At 45.2% G+C, this 23808-nt stretch overlaps 1 protein-coding gene across 15 annotated transcripts in view; it reads right to left on the bottom strand.

The window, feature by feature from the left end:
- phc3 (polyhomeotic homolog 3 (Drosophila)) overlaps positions 1 to 23808 on the bottom strand; it is a 94663-nt gene that overhangs the window by 19578 nt on the left and 51277 nt on the right. For 13 of the 15 annotated variants that reach the window (XR_007944255.1, XR_007944256.1, XM_051953337.1 and 10 more), the window contains 3 exons: positions 8433 to 8704; positions 7740 to 7893; positions 7484 to 7601 (listed from right to left, as the gene is read on the bottom strand). Coding sequence is in view for 13 of the 15 variants with exons in the window: in XM_051953337.1 (XP_051809297.1) it covers positions 7484 to 7601; positions 7740 to 7893; positions 8433 to 8704 (544 nt within the window). In the remaining 2 variants the exon portion in view is untranslated. The remainder of the gene's footprint in view (positions 1 to 7483; positions 7602 to 7739; positions 7894 to 8432; positions 8705 to 23808) is intronic. The other 2 variants (XM_051953331.1, XM_051953339.1) reach the window with 2 other exon arrangements.

Below are 23808 nucleotides of genomic sequence, written 5' to 3'. Positions count from 1 at the left end.
ACCATTCATGGTAAAAGGTGGGTGTGTTGTGGGTGGGATGTGAGGTGGATCCACCTGCACAATCTTCCAGCTCTTTATAATCATAAAGGAGAATTTGCGTGCAGCTGTGCTTACGCACAGTTTTATAAATCAGGGGCGAAGGGCATACACCCATTTCGGATTTTCGGCGTTAGCAAACTTTAGTATGGATCCTACGCAATGTTTTAGAAATGAGGCCCCTGACCAAGGTACAGAGTGTGCTAGCTGCAAGACTATAGGCCTCAACCTTTCGGGCACAACCAACTGGTCTCCCACCTTACTACGGCGATGCAATTGGTCATCTTTTAAGAGAAATATCTCCCTGACATTCTCAGTGACCTCCGTTGAACTAGGGATACATTTTGCAAATAAGGGTGTTAAAGATGGGTCCTGCCTTTGAAGCTGAACTATATTGCTAGGAACAACCATTAGGTCAACACCATCTGGTTCTGGAACTGATTCAGTGATCCTTGTCCCCTTCACTTTATCCTGTCTCCTCTGTACTCTACTCTTCTTTGCACAAAACTGTCAGGCTCCCTCAACCCCGGGAACATCACAGCCTGCAAATGGTAACTCATTCCAGTCTAGACCTGGCTCTGCTTGGTGCTCCCTGTTTCTAGACCTGGTAACTGCCATCATAGCCCCACATGGAACAAAGATATCCTTTTCCTCATCCTTTGATATCAACTCTCGAAGGATGGGAAGGTCCCAGCCTAACACCACCTGGTAAGGAAGTTTGCTCATTACTCCCACTGACAGTAAATACTGTTGACCCTCCACTTTAATATTAACATTAGCTAAAGGGTAGTCTACACGATCACCGTGAACACACCAAACCTTCATTTTACCACTGCATGTAAAATCTCTGGGGAGACAATCCTGCCTGACAATGATACGACTACTACCTGAATCTAACAGAGCAACACAAGGCTTTTCCCCAATAAAAACAATAGTAGTACGCTTGTGATCCCTAGGAGATGCCAAAATCTCCATTCCATCTCCCTGATAATTCACAGACTCCACTGAGCAGCACAAATACTGTCAGGGCCCTCTCCTCATCCCTCCCCACCTGGCATCCCAAACTAACCCCCTCCCTTATCCTCTATCCTGTTTTCTCTCCCTGTCTGCTCTTTGGTCTCCCATCCATCCCTATTCCCCTGTTTTCCCTTGCAGGACGGCACCCGAGTAGAGCTCGGCTTCACAGCTGTCTCTACTCGGGTAATCAATCTCCTCCTCGAGCCCCGGGCAGCTGGAAGAAATTACCCTGATCACTCACCTTGCAATAAATACCGGTTCAGCACTCCACACCCTGACAGATTGTTGAAATATACTGCTCAGTCAGTTCACCTTCTCGCCTCCAGAAAATCTGTTGTGAATTTAACGTTGTTACTAACGTTCTCTCTCCTGCCCTTTTCCAGAACCCGCTGCCCGGGAGCCTCCCTGCCTGGAACCCTTACCCGAACCCCCCAACCCATTCGGCACCAGTCCCCTTCCCCTTCGGATTCCCCGTTCTGCCTGGACCCCCTCCTGAAACCCCTTTTTCCTCCCCGACTGCTGGAACTGCAGCAGACGCCGTCTGCCCCCTGCCCTCCGGCTCTCCTCCCGGAACATTACCGGCCAGACACCATCAGCTCCCAGCCTCCCGGAGCCCCTCCTAGAACTTCACCGGCAAAAACACCGTCTCCGCCTAACACTGGCAACTCCTCAATTCCCCCCCGGATCGTCAGAGAACTGCCTCCTGCCTCCTTCGCTGAACTCCTGGCCCTGAAGTCTGGCCGCCAGGGATCCACCCCGTCATCCAAGACGCTCCGGCCCCCGCCCGGACCACAGACCACCGCCGATCCCCGGCTCCAGACCCACCTGGCCACATTCCTCTGCTCTCCGCATTCCCCGTCCCTGCGCTCTGGTCCCTGCGCTCATTCCACATTCATTCTCCCACAATAAATCCTTGCAATTACTCCGGTTCTGGTAGTGGTGCTCTCTGTGTTAGTCCGCCCAGCCTAGCGCGTGACAAATACAGGGTGGCCCAAAAGTTTGGAAACAAATGAAAAGTCTATAATCCAAATAATATATGTTATTTCAGTAAATCAGTACCACAGAAGAGTAACAGATTAGTGTAAAACAAATATATTTCGACATGTTCATGTTTGTTTCTTATACAAAGTTGTGAACGTTTCCACCAACTGGTTACACTGGTTACACTGGTATCTTCTGGAATGTATCTTCATTCATGCTTATGAAGGTTCCTCAAACTGGCCTTATTTCAAAATTTTCAAGGATAGCTTTCTTCACCATTACATAGTTCATAGTCTCATCGATGTCCATAGCTACATATGCCCCACATGCCTTACCATTGAGTAGCAGAGCCAGATGAATTGCCCACTCCTCCCTTGGCCATTGACATGCTGTAGCAATCCTTTCAAAAGTTGTAAGATAATGCTCAGTGTCTTGTTCCTCCTGATACGGCTGCATTTTCGGACCTTTCCACCCAAGGACTGGATTAGAAGAATGGCCTGCTGAAGATGTTTCCAAAGAGTCTTGTCCCTGCCGAACACGCTGATCTGCGGGCTGCTCTGCGGGCTGCTCTGCGGGCTGCTCTGCACTAGACTGAAAACTTCCAGATCCAGCTGCTGCACCTTCCAACAGCCTCTGGTATTCCTGGTGTTCTGACTGTACCTCCATCTGGAGCTGGGTGAACTGGTGCTGGACTCTTCTCCAGCGGTCTTCCTGGCGTTGTCTGTCCTGCTCCCATTTTCTGTCTCATTCAGCTTGTTGTTGCATCAGGCCTTTTAACGCGTTTGAAAGCTCATTTAGGTCATGTTGCTCACCTGCTGCCCCTTGTGGTTCGAGTGCCTCTGGTGCCTGTTCTCTTGCACTGTCCATTGTCTCTTGCTGCTTCTTTGGTCGCGTTGATTTCTGTATTGTTGTCTCCTACTGGCCTGGAACCACCACTGCCACCATTTGTGAAGGTTGCCTGGCCAGAATGGTCAAGGAAGGTGGTAGGCAGACAAACTCAGCAGACTTCTTTGAGTGCCAAAGAGGTGCAGATTTTATTGTGCCATGCTTCTCCATTTAGTGAAAATTAAAGTTACAAAACAATACAAAAAAATTCACAAAGAAAATTAACTTTAAAATAATCTTGTAGCTACACCACAACAAAAAAAAAAACTCACATTGTGGCAGCACAACCTCACCTCTCTCTCGAGGCAGCAAAGCTTAACTCCTTATATAGGGCTTTCAATTCACACATATTCACCAGGGTTCTACCATGATACAACATGGTGACCTACTGTTTGACCTAGCTGAAAACAACTTGCTTAACATCATAACTGTACACACTACAAACCTCTAAGAATGTTTAAACGACTCTCTGAAAGGGTACATGTAAAAACATTACTGCTGGATGCTTTATAAAACAAAAGAAACATTAATCCAAAGAAAACAAAACCTCCACATGGTCTGGTCCAGTGATGTCACTGGGGTTCTGACCGGGAGGGCTTACAGGTCCTTCCGGAGGTTATTTCGCAGCATGGATAACATGGAATCAAAAAAGAAAAACACTGTTTTCTCGGCAAAACAAAAAATCAGATTTCAGCATGTTCAAGGTCGATATGGGAGGTACTGTAGTGTACCATTATGTTCGGCTTCTGGTGTTTATAACGGTTCTATAAGCCTTCACCGTTTTCCAAAAGAACCGGCATTTGCGGGCTCAGTGGATTGCCAAAATTAGACCACAAAAAATGTTTCACACTGAGCTGAGGATCGGGAATATTAGTGCATAGTCGCTGATCAAACAGAAAATATCTGATAAACTATAACAACAATCCGTGAACTCTTCAATCATTTGTTATTCTGTTTTGACACCTAATCAAATATAGAGGAAATCCAAGCATTTATTTGTCATTTTGTTCAAACAAAACTACAAATATAAAACGTCTTGCTGAACTTGACTAAGTACCAAAGACTAAAGTGTAAAGTGGATTCTAGTAGCTAACTAAGCAAAAAATAGTAATGTATAAATACTAGAAAATAAAATGATAAGGTACATGTTTGGCAAGCCCTACAGTTAAGCTAGTGCTAGTTATGTAGGATGCGATGCCACTTACCTTCAAAGTTATATATGTACTGGGATATATAAAATTTGAATCCCTTTTCCCGTTTGCTTTGAAGAGCTGACAAGAAATCATCAACGAGATGATAAACATCGTCAACAGATATTTTAGGCAAGTTGCCTAGGCATCTGGAAAAGTAAAGTATACTGCTGGCTTCTTCCATTTTGACAGCGCTGTAAGCGGGACCAGAAGTAACTGTAGCACCCGGAGTTTTTCAACTGGAACGAGCACATGCTATCATGCACAGGGTGTATTGGTTCACTCATGGGTCGAAGCTTCATGGAGCTTCATTTGCTCTACTGCGCCATCAAGTGGACAAATAAAAGTAAAACAGGCAGATGCCTATAATGACACACTGGCTTTGTTATGTGAAGCTTTGAATTGTGTTTAAATGATAATGCCAATAAACATGTAATATAGTGTCTGTTTTTCCTGACAGCAGAGATAGAGAGGGAAGTGGAAACAAATGGGGAGGTGTGGTATCTGATCTGTTACATGTATTACTTAATAAGTTAGTAGTATAGAATCTGTTTTGTTTGTTCTAGTATTTGATATGAGTTGCTTGTTATATGTAGTGTCTGCTCTGGTGTCTCTGACCACAGATGGAATCTGCATTATATTCAACCCATGCCATGGGAAAGTGTTCTCCTGTTTACAGAGCCCTGTTGGAGGTGTTTTTATGAGGGTTCTTCTGTCTAAAATACTGATTTAGGGATTCTTCAGCTGTTGTAGACAAGGGGGAGTTGTTTGGGGATGCTCTCTGCTTTCCCCATATGGTAGGCAATAAAGAACTATTTGTTTTAACCCCTCCTATATGTTGAAAACCTATAAAAGTGATTGCTGGTCATTGTCCAGCAAGGAGGATTCAATTGGCCGGCTCCTTCCAGGCAGGTTCTGTCTGTACTGATGCTGCTCTTTCTTTTAATAAAATACTTATAAAGAAAGTCAGTGTCACGGACATTTTCTCCTTCACCTGCACATCATGGACACCAGAGAGAGAAACAACGACAGAGGGATTTGAGATCTATAGTTTGACTGCTTGATTGAGGTCAGGTTCTGGTTTTCTGTAAAGTGTTTAAATACTTTTAATTGTAATAAGGGCGACATAAATAAAATGTGCTTGTGCTTCTTTTTGTTTTGTGACTGTGCTTGTGGTACCAGTGTGAAACTAAAGTAGGGACAGTATTTTATTTGATTTTATTCAAAAATATGAGAATTTTTCCACAAAGATTTAGGTGGTTTCTTTTTTTGGACAATATTTCTCCAGCTTCTTGGAACACAACAGACACTTCAACTTTTAAAACACCAGAATAAAAAAAGAAATTAGATCAAGCGAGGTGCTGCTGTCAAAGGTACTCATACTACACTTCACGTATGTGCCACTTTACTAGGAGAAATCAGGTCAAAGTGTTCCCAGAAAGGGAGATTCTTCTCTTTTTGGTCTTCTTCTATGGAAAAGAGTCTCAAACCGATTGCAAGCAAAGATACAGCAGACAAAAATCCGACAAATGTGAACGGTGAATCCATGGCGTTTCGCTGCCTCTTATATTTTGAATCGCACATCAAACCCATGAACCAGTTCCTGAAGCAGTCACGCAGTACGACCGGCTCACGAGGCTTCGAACGTCATAATTTTTGGCTCCTCCCCTAAATGAAGCAGGCCTCGATACGCGCTATGTGGAAACGCCCCCTCCATTACTCGACACACGCTTCGAAGCCTCGGCACATCTCGTAACATCACTAACTGAAACTAATTATGGCTGTGTGTTTTCCTTTACCCATGGACGTAAACTGTAACAATTATTAACACAAACAAACCCGGGATAGTAAGTGCTACAATGTTACACTAGCATGGTTAAATTAAAGCAGAATACACAAAAGATGATAGTGTTGTGTAATGTGTGAAATGAATGCATTAAGGGACAAGTGGTGAGGTAAAACGAGAGCTCTCACCCACTTTGTCACAGCATGTCAGAGCAAATGAGAATCATGAGGTTGAAGGAACTGCCCAAGGAGCTCAGAGACAGAATTGTGGCAAGGCACAGATCTGGCCAAGGTTACAAAAGAATTTCTGCAGCACTCAAGGTTCCTCAGAGCACAGTGGCCTCCATAATCCTCAAATGGAAGAAGTTTGGGATGACCACAACTCTTCCTGAGCAATCGTTGGAGAAGAGCCTTGGTGAGAGAGGTAAAGAAGAACCCAAAGATCACTGTGGCTGAGCTCCAGAGATGCAGTCGGGAGATAGGAGAAAGTTCCACAAAGTCAACTATCACTGCAGCCCTCCACCAGTCAGGGCTTTATGGCAGAGTGGCCCGACGGAAGCCTCTCCTCAGTGCAAGACACATGAAAGCCCACATAGAGTTTGCCAAAAAACACATGAAGGACTCCCAGACTATGAGAAATAAGATTCTCTGGTCTGATGAGACCAAGATTGAACTTTTTGGTGTATGTGTGGAGAAAACCAGGCACTGCTCATCACCTGCCCAATACAATCCCTACAGTGAAACATGGTGGTGGGAGCATCATGTTGTGGGGGTGTTTTTCAGCTGCAGGGACAGGATGACCGGTTGCAATTGAAGGAAGGATGAATGCGGCCAAGTACAGAGATATCCTGGAGGAAAACCTCTTCCTGAGTGCTCAGGACCTCAGACTGGGCCGAAAGTTCACCTTTCAACAGGACAATGACCCTAAGCACACAGCTAAAATAACAAAGGAGTGGCTTCAGAACAACTCTGACCGTTCTTGAGTGGCCCAGCCAGAGCCCTGACATAAACCCAATTGAGCATCTCTGGAGAGACCTCATGGCTGTCCACCAACATTCACCATCCAACCTGACAGAACTGGAGAGGATCTGCAAGGAAGAATGGCAGAGGATCCCCAAATCCAGGTGTGAAAAACTTGTTGCGTCATTCCCAAGAAGACTCATGGCTGTACTAGCTGAAAAGGGTGCTTCTACTCAATACTGAGCACAGGGTCTGAATACTTATGACCATGTGATATTTCAGTTTTTCTTTTTTAATAAATTTGCAAAAATTTCTACATTTCTGTTTTTTTCTGTCAAGACGGGGTGCTGAGTGTACATTAATGAGAAATAAAATAAACTTTTTGATTTTGGTAAATGGCTGCAGTAACACAGAGAGTGAAAAATTTCAAGGTGTCTGAATACTTTCCGTATCCACTGTATATACGATGTAGAAAGTGGCGTGATATCTAATCGACATCTCAGACAAATAGTCAGAAGCTACTTTCAAACTTAGTTTCTGTCCATTTTTGTCACTTGTTCTAGTTAACTCTGCACTATCTGAGAATCAGACGTGTTAACCATATCTTCCTGTGTGACTGATTTACTCACCTTCGGACACACGTCATGGAGCAGAAACGTTTGGAGCGTACAAATGTGTGAGCATAACCTCTGCTTCCACAGTACTGGCATTGCAGCACACCTGCCAGACTCTCCTGGAGCTCTGCAACTTCAGAAGAGCAACTGTTAGTCTCACACACACACACACACACACACACACACACACACACACACACACACACACACACACACACACACACACACACACACACACACACACACACACACACACACACACACTCCTCACCATCTGCTGCAGGGCTGTCATTTTCCATCTCAGAGTCTGAATCTGACTGGTGAGCATCCAGAGGACTGTCCTCTGCTGCATCCCTATTGATCTGTATCTCCTGGGATTCAGAAAGTGAAGCTTGCTGGTCTGCTAACAGTGAGGACGGACCCACCTGCATGGTGGGGTACATTCAAAAATGTAAAATCTGACATAGAGAGGGTGACATTTTCATTTAATGGATTATAGTAAGTTGATTATCCAGTGCTTGACTATAAGTTCAACCCTGTATACATGTCCATGTACGAACGGGTAAAAAATGCTGAAACCTTGACCTCTAGTAAAGCGATCCAGTGGCCCTGTTTGCTGGCATGATTTAATAGATTGATTAATATCAAATTATGGTACAGTTGTCAAATGCAGAACTGTTACAGTATTTCTGCCACATCAGCAGGGGATTCTTCCATTCTGTCTGACTCTATACACAACAAAACTCCTACTCTTTGTTTATAACCCCATCATTTATATAAAAATAATATTTGTTTTAAATCTTCATCTCGTCTGCAGCAGAATTACTTAATGTTAATTAATTATCCATGAACTAAGTTGATTTACAATGTTTTAGGCTGGAATCTCCAGTTAAACTACAATGTTAACCTCAAACTAACTTTTACTGGTGAACTGAAAATGTGTCAAAATTGCCCCTCCACATACCGGGAATGGCTCCAGGCTCTCCCGGATGACGAAGCCCTCTACAAGGTGTGTGAGGACGTGGGATGTCAGGGTCCTATCAGGGCTTCCAGGGAGGCTGGCGGGGGCAGAGGGAGGCTGGCTGGGGCCTCTTTCTGCAGCAGGGAGAATGGATGGAGGTAGAGGAGGAGATGGAAGAGAGGGGTTGCTACTGCTGGTGGTGAGCTGGGAGGGCTCCTCCACCTGTGGTGACCTGATCACTGAGTGACAGGTGGCGATGGAGGATGAACACATCACTGCCAAAGAATAAAAAGCATTAATGGGTGAGGGGATGTTTGGTAAAGCAAGATTACTACCTAAACCAGGTTAATTATCAATTTCCTAATGCGACTTAAAAAAGTCTGACCTTGGAAATTTGTCTCGCTTTAGAAATAAGGCTGTTCTTCCTGCTTTACTGTGACGAGTCTCCCTGAAGTAAATGTCAAAAATCTATGTCATACATTAACATTGATGCACAGAATCACCTTCTGAACAAAATCTTTTTCAGTCTAAAGGATCTATCCAGTCATATTAACAAAAACAGAATTAATAAACAGCTGTACCTCATGGCTGGAGCACCACAGCAGCAGACAATCTTAACATTTGTTCCTTTTTTGAACGTGACAATAAAAAAGATGCATACATTTGAGAAATCTTAGGAACAAGCAAACAATTTGAAATTATTTGAACTAAATTTTAGAGGCTATTGTGCCACTTGTACAAAACAAATGACACATTCCAACTAAAAAGGTAAAGTCATCTTAATTGTCCAGTCCTGGAACCAATCCCAGCACCTTGCAGGGTGAGATTTTCCCCAATCTTTCTGTGTGGAGTTTGCATGTTCCCCAGTGCATGAGTGGGTTTTCACCAGGTACTCCGGCTTCCTCCCACAAAAAGACGCTGAGGTTAATTGGTGATACTAAATTGTCCATAGGTGTGAATGTGAGTGTGCTTGTTTGTCTCTCTGTGTAGCCCTGTGATAGACTGGTGGCCTGTCCAGGGTGTCCCCTAACTTCACCCTAAGTCAGATAGGATACACTCCAGCCCCCCGCGACCCTAATGATGTTTAAGTGGTGTATAAATAATGGATGGATGGATGGATCTTCAAAATCAGTTTCCAATTTGAACATTTTTGGCTGAATTACTCCAATATTACAACCTGCTATTGTGTAGTGTAGAGTAGTTTATAGAGCGTTTGAGCAGAGTCTGCTCAAACAGAAGTCTGGGGACTTCATGGATCTTCACATTTTTCAGCATGCAGATCTATGAAGATCGATAAAAACTGATATGTTCATCAATTTTTAATCTGTTCAACTGGTAACAAATTCTCAGGTAGCTGAGAGGTAAAACTACCCTCTGGTCAGGTGGAGCTTTAAAGGACAAAGATCAGATAGTTAGACCAGTACACAGACACTCCTTTGACCTAACAGTATTACTACCTGATCTGAGTTCAGCTACTTCTAAGATGCTGCAATCTGTGGCCAAAAATTTGTTTTTTTTGTTGTAATGATTTTTGGTTGGTGTTGCCTCAGCTTTTAAACCTCTGTGAGGTGTGTCCAGGGCTATTATTCCAATGACCAATACCAAAACTCATCTGACTACTCAACGATGGTCGTTGTGAGTATTGGTGGGGGTCGTTGAAATGCACAGACGTCACTGAGCCCTCATGTGCTAATGGTGGTCATTAGCAAGAGTCTGCTGAGTAGTTCTTTTGGGGAGTTTTGAAAGGACCTGATTGTAAATTGGCGAAAGATGATGTCGCAGACCACCCCCTCTGTTCAGAGATAGCTTCTCTACTTTGACATGGATGGCTTCTTTCACTCCTCTCTCAAACCATCTGTCTTATTTGGCTTAAAAAAGATAGGGATCTCACCAGAGAGGATGTACAGGACAACATTTTTGCCCTTTTTGGATTGAGCATTTATTCCATATCCTTGATATCAGACATTAGTTTTCTTCACTAGTTTGGTCTTTGTCAGCACTAGTTGGACATTCAGCCACACTAGTTATGCACTTTGCCGTACTAGTTGCATAAAAACTCTGACTAGTCAGTCATTTTCAGCAACTAGTGGCACTTTTGTCCAACTAGTGCCAACAGAAGTCCAACTAGTGACACCTAGAACCACACTAGTAGTGACAAACTCATACAGTGCCTTGTGAAAGTATTCGGCCCCCTTGAACTTTTCAACCATTCGCCATATTTCAGGCTTCAAACATAAAGATATAAAATTTTAATTTTTTGTCAAGAATCAACAACAAGCGGGACACAATCGTGAAGTGGAACGAAATTTATTGGATATTTTAAACTTTTTTAACAAATAAAAACCTGAAAAGTGGGGCGTGCATTAATACTTTGTAGCGCCACCTTTTGCTGCAATTACAGCTGCAAGTCGCTTGGGGTATGTCTCTATCAGTTTTGCACATCGAGAGACTGAAATTCTTGCCCATTCTTCCTTGCAAAACAGCTCGAGCTCAGTGAGGTTGGATGGAGAGCGTTTGTGAACAGCAGTCTTCAGCTCTGCCCACAGATTCTCGATTGGATTCAGGTCTGGACTTTGACTTGGCCATTCTAACACCTGGATACGTTTATTTGTGAACCATTCCATTGTAGATTTGGCTTTATGTTTTGGATAATTGTCCTGTTGGAAGATAAATCTCCGTCCCAGTCTCAGGTCTTTTGCAGACTCCAACAGGTTTTCTTCCAGAATGGTCCTGTATTTGGCTCCATTCATCTTCCCATCAATTTTAACCATCTTCTCTGTCCCTGCTGAAGAAAAGCAGGCCCAAACCATGAGGCTGCCACCACCATGTTTGACAGTGGGGATGGTGTGTTCAGGGTGATGAGCTGTGTTGCTTTTACGCCAAACATATCGTTTTGCATTGTGGCCAAAAAGTTCCATTTTGGTTTCATCTGACCAGAGCACCTTCTTCCACGTTTGGTGTGTCTCCCAGGTGGCTTGTGGCAAACTTCAAACGAGACTTTTTATGTATATCTTTGACAAATGGCTTTCTTCTTGCCACTCTTCCATAAAGGCCAGATTTGTGCAGTGTACGACTGATTGTTGTCCTATGGACAGACTCTCCCACCTCAGCTGTAGATCTCTGCAGTTCATCCAGAGTGATCATGGGCCTCTTGGCTGCATCTCTGATCAGTCTTCTCCTTGTTGGAGGTGAACGTTTAGAGGGACGGCCGGGCCTTGGTAGATTTGCAGTGGTCTGATTCTCCTTCCATTTCAATATGATTGCTTGCACAGTGCTCCTTGAGATGTTTAAAGCTTGGGAAATCTTTTTGTATCCAAATCCGGCTTTAAACTTCTCCACAACAGTATCTGGGACCTGCCTGGTGTGTTCCTTGGTCTTCATGATGCTCTCTTCACTTTAAACAGAACCCTGAGACTATCACAGAGCAGGTGCATTTATACGGAGACTTGATTACACACAGGTGGATTCTATTTATCATCATCAGTCATTTAGGACAACATTGGATCATTCAGAGATCCTCACTGAACTTCTGGAGTGAGTTTGCTGCACTGAAAGTAAAGGGGCCGAATAATATTGCACGCCCCACTTTTCAGTTTTTTATTTGTTAAAAAAGTATAAAATATCCAATAAATTTCATTCCACTTCACGATTGTGTCCCACTTGTTTGTGGAAACGAATGTGACTCATAACTCAAATTCAAAAGCATTAGCAGAAATGCTTTGGCGTTTCAAAGTCATGGCCGCACTATTTGACTCAAAAATGAAATTAAAAAGCAATATTCCAAAATGCAATTTCATTTTCTTCTTCAACACTGCTCATTCTGTGACTAAATGAAAAAGCAAAAGCAAATCACATTTGACATTTAATTTTCAAAACGTTCACCAGCAAAAAGGTAACAAAATTCAATTTGAAATGTAAAATTCGAAAATGCAAAAGCATTAGCAGAAATGCTTTTGCATTTCAAAGCCATGGCTGCACTTTTTGACTCAAAAATGAAATTAAAAAGCAATATTCCAAAATGCAATTTCATTTTCTTCTTCAACACTGCTCATTTTGTGACTAAATGAAAAAGCAAATGCAAATCACATTTGACATTTAATTTTCAAAACGTTCACCAGCAAAAAGGTAACAAAATTCAATTTGAAATGTCAAATTTGAAAATGCAAAAGCATTAGCAGAAATGCTTTTTAATTTCAAAGACATGGCTGCACTATTTGACTCAAAAATGAAATTAAAAATCAATATTCAAAAATGCAATTTCATTTTCTTCTTCAACAGTGCTCATTTTTTGACTAAATGATAAAGCAAAAGCAAACTCAGAAATGCTTTTTCGTTTTCGTGCTCACCCCGCAAAATGTGTTTCATAATTCAAACGCAAAAGCAATCTCAAGTGGCGCAGGAGGCGGCAAGATGGCGGCCCGGTCAGGCAAAACTTGTTGAACTGCGACACAAAAATCCCGAAATTCCTCTCCAGACCTCAAGTTTAAACTGCCAAGCAGGTCTACGCTGTAGTTACTGCTTCCTCACTACAAAATTTACAGTGTGTGATTTCTGAACCCCTATGGAGAATTACGCAAAGAAGGAGAAAATGCAGCAGGGTAAAAACGGGTCTTCGGCTAAGCTAACCCCCCAGAGTACCGCGCCAGAGGCTACGGACCACGAATATGCTATGGAACTGACGGCGGGCTCAGGCAAACGAAAATCCCCCAATACTCCCACCAAACCTGCCACTCCACCCAGCAAGGTAATCGTTTCAAATAAACACGATGCTGAACTGTCTGCCCTGACGGAAGCCATTGGTAAACTAGCCGTCAGGTTTGATGAATTTGGCGACCAACTCCGCCAAAACTCCGTGATGGTGGCTAGCCTGGCCAAGGTTGTTGAAGTTAACTCGGCCGACATTAAAGACTGCAATGGTAAATTACGTGATTTGGAAAACCTTGTCCCGGCTCTCATGAAAGAGAACGCTGAGCTGAAAGAAAGGGTGGTGGAACAAGAGCGTTATAAACGACGGTGGAACCTGAAGATACATGGTTTTAAAGAGAAGAGTGATGAGAACACCCGAAAAGAGGTACTGGCTATACTATCCAAAATCGCCCCACATTGTGCTTCATCGCTGGATCTAGTTGTGGACACCGTGCATCGCCTTGGGACCAGACAGGTCGGGAGGCATCGTCCGATCATTATCCAGTTCACCATGCGGTTCTACGCTGACCTCTTCTGGGAGCTCACCAAGAATTCTAACCCCAACTCCAAAACCTGCAAGGAGCTCGGGATCTCCTTCAAGAAGGACCTCTGCAAAGCCGATCGAGAAGCAAGAGCAGTGGTTTGGCCCAAGATGGCGACAGCTAAAGAGAATGGTGCAGTCATCTACTTTCGTGGCCATGTTGGATACATCAACAGGGTCAGAGTTATACCAGACTGACTTTGATCTCAACTTCATTGAGTAAGCGTTTTCAGCCATGACTTTTGCTTTATAAAAGGTTTTTTTTGTGCTGCTGTTCACATTTGTATTTCTTATTATGCAAGCACTAGGGGTGGGAATCTTCAGGCCCATCACGATTCGATTACGATTACGATTCAGGTGCTACGATTCGATTCTGAAACGATTATCTTTTTTCCCTCCCAGCTATTACACATTTCTTTTTGTCTCAGTGTGTGACCAGTCACCACTTTGTGTTTTTAAAATAGTAATAATGAGAAACAATTAAATGAATTAATTTCCATTGTCTTTTATTAAACTAATGGAAATGTGTAAACTGAAAAGTTACAATTTCGTTGTAAAGAACAAAAGGTAGCAGCATCCTTGGCTTTTAACATATCTTGAATCACAATTTGTGAAATGTGAAAATGTCTCTTTGTAGAGTGTCGGGATGGCCATGTCAGTGAAGTACCGTCGGGATGGAATGTTGTATCTCGGCTCCAACGTGTGCAGTAGTGCTCGGAAGCCCTGGTTCTCCACTACTGAATACGGACGTAAATCCTTGGCAATAAACGTTGCGATGGACTTTGTGATTCGTTTCGCCTTTTCCGATGAGGGGGGAAGCTTTGTAATTACTTGTTCGATTGTTCTCTGTTTGGTGGAGGCAGAGGTAGCCTCAACAGCAGCCGGGCATCTTCCCTCCTCGTTCGGGTGAAAACGACTGATGTGGCTCCTCATGTTAGTGGTGTTACCAAAGTATTTTATCTTGATGTGACACAGTTTACATATGTCCAGTTCAAGTCCACCCTCAACTTTGTATAAGCCAAAATTCTTCCATACATTCGCTTTTAATCCGGAAGGCGCAGGGTGGATCTCGCGTTCAGCCATCTTTGTTATGTGCTCCCGTAAAGTGTACGCCGGGTGACAACGCGCAGCACTACTGAGTTCCGCCTTTGTCACGTTATTTAACATTTAAATAATCGGAATTTGGACGTTTGTGAATTGATTCAGAATCGTCCATGCCTGAATCGAGATGCATCTAAGAATCGATTTTCTCCCCCACCACTAGCAAGCACAATGCACCTTATGTTCACTAAAACCAGTTTAGTTCGGAAATGTTTTTCAAGCCTGTTTGGCATTTGAGTCAGGTATTTTCTGAGGTCTTTTGCACTTAACTTTAAAACTTTCTTAAGGGATTTAGTGTCCAGTTACTTTTTTTGCTCTAAACCTACAGTACTTCAAGTACAGGAAGTCTTTTGTGTAAGTCTTATTTCTGTTTTTTGTTCTTATTTTGATCCTTTTTATGTTACCTCCAAACTCTAATCTAAATGTTGTGTCTTTAAATACTAGAGGACTAAGAGACAGTATTAAAAGGAAATCGATTTTTTTATTCTGCAAAAATTTGAAAGCTAATTGCATTTTACTGCAAGAAACTCACTCAATAGCGTCAGATGAAAACTTTTGGTCTGCTCAATGGGGAGAAAAAATTATTATGTGCCACGGCACAAACAAATCTGCCGGTGTAGCCTTATTGTTCAAAAACAGTCCACTTAAAATAATCACTCACCTAAAAGATGTCAATGGTCACGGGATCATTTGTGTTCTTAAAATCGATGATTAGTTTCTGATCTTAGGTAATATTTATGGTTACAACATCCCGACTCAAAATAAATTATTATTAGTTGAAATTTCTGACCAAATTAGAAACTTATGTCATAAATATTGCACTGATAAGGTAATCTTAGGAGGTGACTTTAATATGGTACTTGACGAATGGTTAGATAGGTCACCTTCAAAATTTCAAACTCACCATGTAAACACTGTTTTAGAAGAGTTCTGCTTAAATATGAATGTAATTGATCCCTGGAGAGCTAGAAATCCACTAAAACAGTATTTTACCTGGTTTAAGTCAGATGGCTCTTGTAAATCTCGCATTGATTTTTGGTTAGTTTCAAATAGTATTTTACAAAATGAAGTAGGTGTTGATATGTCAGCTGCATCCCTCACTGATCACTGTGTGTTACAACTTAAAATTACTTCTCAAAAAAGAGGGTGTTACAACAGAGGTTACTGGAAATTTAACTCTTCGCTCCTATCCGATGAGAGTTTCTGCAATGAAATTATTAAAGAACTACATAACATCTCTGCAGATGAAAACCTTAAATGTTCTATTGATAAGTGGGAAATTTTTAAATTCAAAGTTCGACAAATCTCAGTGAAGCACAGCAAACTCTTAGCTACCTGTCACGGGTTCGATTCTGCAGTAAGTAGTGATGGCTCAGACGACCATGCTTCAGTGTCTTTTAGTTTATTCAGCACCCATTGTTCCAATACAGCAGTGAAAAAACCGACGAGGGAAAAAAAAACCCAAATAAATCACTGCAGCAAAAATGTACGCAAACAAAGTATTTACATTTGGAAAGGTGAGGGGGGGGGAAGAAAGAAAAAATCCACAATTTTTCCAGCTAATCACCCACAATGTGACTAGCTGATCCAAGCCCATCCACACAATGAACCACAGCTCCTTTTATACCCCTTGCCCCTCCCCTGGGCAACCACCAATATGCCAACAGAGGGTTCCATGCAAAAACAATACCTCACATAAAGAATTTCACATCATTTCTATACAATCCATTTCAGATATACACATAAGTAAACAAATAAATGATTATTGGCTTCCCCAAACAGCATTTCCAACCAGCTAGACAAACATTCAAAAATCTACTCCCCAATAATGGAAGGTTCCATGTCACCTGATTCAAAAATGCGCGCCACCCAGCACTTTTAAGACGTGCCCTGCAAGCAGTTCGGCTTAGTCTCTGGAGGAGTGAACAGGATGGAGCAACAGCAGGTGAGCGTGTGAATGTGTGTGTGTGTGTGTGTGTGTGTGTGTGTGTGTGTGTGTGTGTGTGTGTGTGTGTGTGTGTGTGTGTGTGTGTGTGTGCCGCATCGGCGCCGAGTGTGCACCCTCGGAAGCCGACCGCAGCCAGCACAAAAGTCCGGTGGAGGCGAATAGTGCATTAAAATGATAATGTATGTTTTTCACGGTGAAATGGCGGCGCACTCTCTGCCCCGGCGCTCACCGGCACGGAGCGAGAGAGAGACACGCGTTGCCAGGGAATGACGGGCGTTCACCGGCGCTCCGTCACATTATCCCCTTCCTCCCCGAGGTTGGCGATGTGCGGCAACCTGGAAAGGTAATCGGCCACAACATTGCTTCTGCCTGCTCGATGTTGGATCCGGAACCTGAATGGCTGGAGAGCAAGGTACCAGCGGGTAAGACGGCTGTGGTTGTCCTTCATGGAGTTCAGCCAGGTCAGGGCGCGATGGTCGGTCTTCAGGTCGAACTCCCTTCCCAGCAGGTAGTACCTCAAGCTCTCCAGAGCCCATTTTATGGCCAGGCCTTCCTTCTCCACAGTGGAGTACCTGGTCTCCCGGGGCAGCAGCTGGCGGCTCAGGTACATGATCGGTCGTTCTTTCCCAGGATCTCCTTGAGCCAGCACGGCCCCCAGACCCACCGCTGATGCATCCGTCTGGACCAGGAACCGTTGGCTGAAGTCAGGACTCCTCAGCACCGGGGAAGAGCACAGGCAGGCTTTGAGGGTTTGGAAGGCGGTCTCACAGTTCTCACTCCAAGTGACAGGGTTTCTCTGGTCCTTTGCCGTCAGGTTTGTCAGAGGAGTGGCGATGGTGGCAAACTGAGGGACAAACCGCCGGTACCAGCCGGCCAAGCCCAAGAAGGATCTCACTTCCTTCTTTGTGCGTGGGCGCGGGCAGCTGTGTATGGCTTCGATTTTGTCCACCTGGGGTCGAACCTCACCTCGTCCCAGTCGGTAGCCCAGGTATTTTGCCTCCTCCTTGGCCCACTGGCATTTGGCTGGATTCAAGATCAGGCCGGCCTGCTGGATCTGGACGAGGACTCGCTCCAGATGGTGTAGGTGCTGCTCCCAGGTGTCGCTGAAGATGACCACGTCATCGAGGTAGGCAGCACTGCAGTCCTCACATCCCCGCAGGACACCGTCCATCAGCCGCTGGAAGGTGGCAGGTGCACCATGGAGGCCGAAGGGCATCACAGTGAATTGGAAGAGGCCAGCAGGTGTCTGGAAAGCTGTGTAGGGGTGACTGGCTGCTTCCAGGGGCACCTGCCAGTAGCCCTTGCAGAGGTCCAGGGTGGTTATGAACCTGGCGCGGCCAATCTTCTCCAGGAGCTCATCAATCCGGGGCATTGGGTAGGCATCAAACTCTGACATCGCGTTGAGCTTCCTGAAGTCGATGCAGATGCGGAGCGAGCCATCCTTCTTCACCACGATGACCACTGGACTGCACCACTCTGACTGGGAAGGCTCGATCACCCCCAGGCGCTGCATCTCCTCCACCTCCTTCAGGAGCTTTGCGACCAGGTGTTGGGGCACCCGGTATGACCTCAGACGCACCGGCACTGTGTCCTTCAGACGGATGACATGCTCCACCAGAACAGTCCTTCCTGGGTTTCCGGCAAACAGCTTGGAGACTTTCTGGAACACCTGACTCAGCTGGCTGGTCTGTGTGGCAGAGAGATGGTCAAGAGCAGGTTTAACAGATTGGTTGAGGTCAGCTAGAGTACTTTCCTCCTCCTCCTCCTCAGTGTCCACCTCCGTCACCAACAGGGATGCCACCGGAACCTGAACTGGAGCCTCCTTCCACTCCTTCAGCAGGTTAACATGGTAAACTTGTTTTACCTTTTTCTTGTCAGGGTGGTGTATTTCGTAGGTCACAGGGCCCATCTTCCGGAGGACTGTGTAGGGGCCCTGCCACTTGGCAAGCAACTTGCTGCTGGAGGAGGGTAGGAGAAGCAGGACCTTTTGACCGGGCTGGAACTCACGATGCCTGGCCTGACGATCATACCAAGCCTTCTGGATCTGCCGGGCCTCACGTAGGTTGACCTCCGACTCGTCTCTGTATTTCGCCAGCCGGTCCCTCATCTCCAGCACATACTGGACCACACTGCGATCGCTGGTGCTGGTTGCCGGAGCCTCCCAGGTCTTTAGGAGCAGGTCCAGTGGCCCCTGGACATCCCAGCCATACAGCAGCTCAAAAGGGGAGAAACCAGTGGAAGCTTGAGGGACCTTCCTGTAGGCAAATAACAGAAAGGGCAGCCACTGGTCCCAGTTACGCCCGGTGTCCGCCACAAACTTCTGCAGCATCCTCTTTAGGGTTTGGTTGAACCGTTCGACCAGGCCGTCGGTCTGAGGGTGGTACGGGTTGCCTTGATCGCTGTAATGCCCAGCTGTTGATGGAAGAGCTGCAGGAGTTTGGAGGTGAAGTTTGTGCCCTGGTCTGTGATGATCTCGTCTGGAACGCCAACCCTGGAAAACAATTGCACAAGACAGCGCAAAACAGCCGGAGCGGTGACAGTGGACAAGGGAAAAGCTTCAGGAAACTGTGTGGCATAATCACAGATCACTAGGATGTACTGGTGGCCTCTACTGCTCCGTACTAATGGACCAACAATGTCCATGGCTATACGTCGGAATGGAGTGGAGATAACGGGCAGTGGTTGGAGGTAGGCACGGTCTGATTTACGCACAGGACAAGTTTTCTGGCAGGTGGGACAGGTTCTACAGAAAGTATGGACATCAGTGTACATGGATGGCCAATAAAATCTAGAAGCTATCCGCAAATATGTTTTATTACGCCCAAGATGACCAGCCCAAGGCAAGGTGTGTGCCAGGTGCATAATCATCGAACGGCATTTCCCAGGAACCACCAGGCGCTTCACCCCGTCAGCCAGTGAATACAAAATGTCCTCATCAATAATAAAACAGTCTTTCCCTTCAGTAGTCAACCCCAAACCCCCAACTGCTTTAGCAAACAAAGGTTTTGAGAGTCTCATCCCCCTGTTGCAGGGCCACAATGTCCTCAGGTACTTCCCACATATCCTTGGACAGTCCCTTTTTATTGTCCGGCAGCCTGGACATAAGCCCCTTCTCAAACCGGCGCTGCCGGCGGGACTTTTTTGGGCCTTTTGTGCCGCCCTCGAACAGGCTGCTATCCAGAGTGGACATGGGATCTGGTTCTAGTTCCATCCCCTGCCGCGAGTCAGGCATCACCCCTGCTTTAGCCTGGGCACGAGTGAGCACTGGACCCAACAACGCCGTGCTGCAGTCCCCGTCTTTGGCTGCCAGCAACAATCCAGCAGCACTGGTAGGTCCCAACCCAGGATGGCAGCAACAGGCAGTTTGTCCACCACCCCCACCGTCAGCAAGTAGGGTTGCTCATCCACCACCACTGTCAGATCAGCGGTAGGGTAGGCATGACTGTCCCCATGCACACACATAATTGTGTCCTTTCTGCTGTAATCCACCAAGCCTGTGGGAACCAGGTCTCTCCGGACCAGCGTCAGGAGGCTGCCAGAGTCTACCAAAGCAGTCACCTTCTCACCATTTATAAAAATGTCCTTGAACTGCTGCCGCCCCGACACAGATTTTAACTCCTCAGTTCGTGGTGTGTCGCAGGCTCCACTTCGCTTAGCTTTTCTGATGGGGCACAGAGATGCTTTATGGCCTGCCTGCAGACAGTAGAAACAGACAAGGTCCTTACCCGAACTGTGTTGGGTGGGTGGTGGGTGGTGTGGTCCCTGTAAGATGTAAGCCGGCTCCGGCGGACGGCTTGGGCTGGAATGAATGCTGGCGACGGGGACCCTCTCGATAGGAAGCCGGGCCTCCCCTAGGCGCATTAATATATTGCTGGGCTAGCTTAGCAGCTGCTAACCCATCCTTGGGCTCGTGCTCTTAATCCAAGTACAGACGTCGGCAGGAAAAACCCGTAGAAGCTGCTCCAGGATGATCAGCTCACCGATCTGCTCCTTGGTATGCTGTGTCGGACGAATCCATCGTGGGTAGAGACCCTTCAAGCGGTGGTAGGTCTCTGCTGGGTTCTCCCAGATGGTACCGCCTGGACCGGAACTGCTGACGATACGTCTCTGGTGAGATGTCAAATTTCATCAGGAGGGCTGTCTTCAGGTCTGGATATGAATGAGCCCTCTCCTCATCCATAGCTGCGTATGCTTCCAGCGCCTTCCCGGTGAGTAGAGGCACCAGGCGACATGCCCACTCACCCTTTGGCCAACCCCACGTTCTGGCAATACGCTCGAAGCGCAGTAGGTAGTTTTCAATGTCCTCTCCTGCCAGATACTGTGGGATCTTGGGGTCCCCATGGGGTCTGGTCTCAGGCGCAGGAGCATCCGCTTGGCCACTCATGCTGTCCCTCGACGTCTGCCGGGTAAACTGCGGTGCTGCGAGGAGCTGGTGTTGGCAGGTCCAGATGTAGGCTGCTGGTTGACCCTCCGATGGTGACGGAGTGTGGGGCTCGACGCCATCAGCCTCTCCTCTGCCTCTGGCTGCCTCAGGGACGACGGTCGAGGTGCTAATGCGGCTCGGAGCCCTTTAAGCTCTGCCAGGAACCCCTCATCTCTATGCTGCTGTCCCTCCAGGAAGGTTCTCATCACAGCCAGCAGCTCTTCTTCAGCTCTTGAAGCTCCGCGGGCTGCTGCGGAGCTGGAGCAGCCGCTGCCCCTGCATCTTCCTCCTCTGTGGCCCAGCCTCCATCATCTGCCACTTCCTCATACGCTGCCTCATGCTTCTGTGAGCGCAGTCCAGTACGTTTCACTGTGGAACGGGTGCGTCCACGTCAACTAGCCATCACACTTCTGACACCAAATGTCACGGGTTCGATTCTGCAGTAAGTAGTGATGGCTCAGACGACCATGCTTCAGTGTCTTTTAGTTTATTCAGCACCCATTGTTCCAATACAGCAGTGAAAAAGCCGAGAGGGAAAAAAAAACAAATAAATCACTGCAGCAAAAATGTACGCAAACAAAGTATTTACATTTGGAAAGGTGAGGGGGGGGGAAGAAAGAAAAAATCCACAATTTTCCAGCTAATCACCCACAATGTGACTAGCTGATCCAAGCCCATCCACACAATGAACCACAGCTCCTTTTATACCCCTTGCCCCTCCCCTGGGCAACCACCAATATGTCAACAGAGGGTTCCATGCAAAAACAATACCTCACATAAAGAATTTCACATCATTTCTATAACAATCCATTTCAGATATACACATAAGTAAACAAATAAATGATTATTGGCTTCCCCAAACAGCATTTCCAACCAGCTAGACAAACATTCAAAAATCTACTCCCCAAAATGGAAGGTTCCATGTCACCTGATTCAAAAATGCGCGCCACCCAGCACTTTTAAGACGTGCCTGCAAGCATTTCGTCTTAGTCTCTGGAGGAGTGAACAGGATGGAGCAACAGCAGGTGAGCGTGTGAATGTGTGTGTGTGTGTGTGTGTGTGTGTGTGTGTGTGTGCCGCATCGGCGCCGAGTGATGCACCCTCGGAAGCCGACCGCAGCCAGCACAAAGTCCGGTGGAGGCGAATAGTGCATTAAAATGATAATGTATGTTTTGCACGGTGAAATGGCGGCGCACTCTCTGCCCCAGCGCTCACCGGCACGGAGCGAGAGAGAGACACGCGTTGCCAGGGAATGACGGGCGTTCACCGGCGCTCCGTCACACTACCCAACGAAAACAAAAAGAAACAGAAATTGTTAATGAACTTAACCAAATTTGTTCTAAACCTATTCTTAATGAATATGACAAACAACAAAGAATCACGCTCCAATGTTCTCTTGATGATCTTTACACAAAGAAAGCCAAAGGTGCCTATCTTAGGTCGCGAGCTAAATGGGTGAATTTGGTGAAAAAAGTACAGCCTACTTTTTTAGTTTAGAAAAAAAAAGACAGGAAAAAAATGCTATTAAAAGTTTACACATCGATAATAAAATCTGTACTGATCCTCAACTAATCGCTAAAGAAGTCTTTTCATTCTACAGTAGGCTTTACTCTTCTTCATTCAATAAAACTCACTCTGATTCCTTTTTTCAATCAATTCAACATCTAATCCCTCAAATAAGTAACGATTTTAAACAAATTTGTGACGCAGATATCACTTTGCAAGAATTGGATAAGGCATTAGGTGCCTTATCCAAAGACAAAGCTCCAGGCTGTGATGGCCTCACAAGTAATTTTTATAAATTTTTTTGGGAAAACATCAAAGATCTTGTATTCGGAATGCTTAAAGAAGTTCTAGAGGTTGGCTTGCTCACTCATACCATGAAACAAGGTGTAATTACACTTATCCCAACCCGGGAAAGACCCCACCCATCTGGACAATCTAAGGCCTATAACTTTATTGAACAATGATTATAAACTCCTGACACAGATTTTTGCAAATCGACTCAAATTAGGTATTACTCAAATTATCTCAGAAACTCAATCTGGTTTTATTAAAGGTCGCTCGATTCATAATAATCTACGCCTTGTTCTCGATCTGTTGGACTACAACTTCCTCATAGATAATGATGGTTTTGTACTGTTCTTAGACTTTTACAAAGCCTTCGACATGATTGAGCACAACTTTATGTTCCAAGCTCTGCAGTCTTATGGCTTTGGAAACAACTTCATTAATGTTATAAAAACGTTTTACGGTAATACTAGTAGCTCAGTTTGCTTACCACATGGAACTTCACCGAGATTTTTTATAAGCAAAGGCATAAAACAAGGATGCCCAATTTCCCCCTCTTGTTTATTGCTGCTGCAGAAATGCTGTCCATTTTAATTAAAAATAGTAATTTTGGCAAACTCTCAATTGCAGGTAAAGAGATTTCTATCAGCCAGCTAGCTGATGACACTACTGTCTTCTTAAATGATCTAAATGAAATCCCTAAAATCCTCCAAATTATTGACAAATTCTCAATGGCCTCTGGCCTGAATTTAAATATTAAAAAATGTGAAATCCTGCCTTTAAAACAAAATTGTGCTGTTGCAAGTGCTTGCAACATTCTATAAAATCCACTGTCAAATACTAGGCATGCAAATCACTAAAGATCAAAATGATTTAGAAAAGCTTAACA

This window comes from Acanthochromis polyacanthus, chromosome 9 (genome assembly GCF_021347895.1).
Source record: "Acanthochromis polyacanthus isolate Apoly-LR-REF ecotype Palm Island chromosome 9, KAUST_Apoly_ChrSc, whole genome shotgun sequence".
Classification (NCBI taxonomy): Eukaryota; Metazoa; Chordata; class Actinopteri; family Pomacentridae; genus Acanthochromis; species Acanthochromis polyacanthus.
This window is presented reverse-complemented; position numbering and strand designations above follow the sequence as displayed.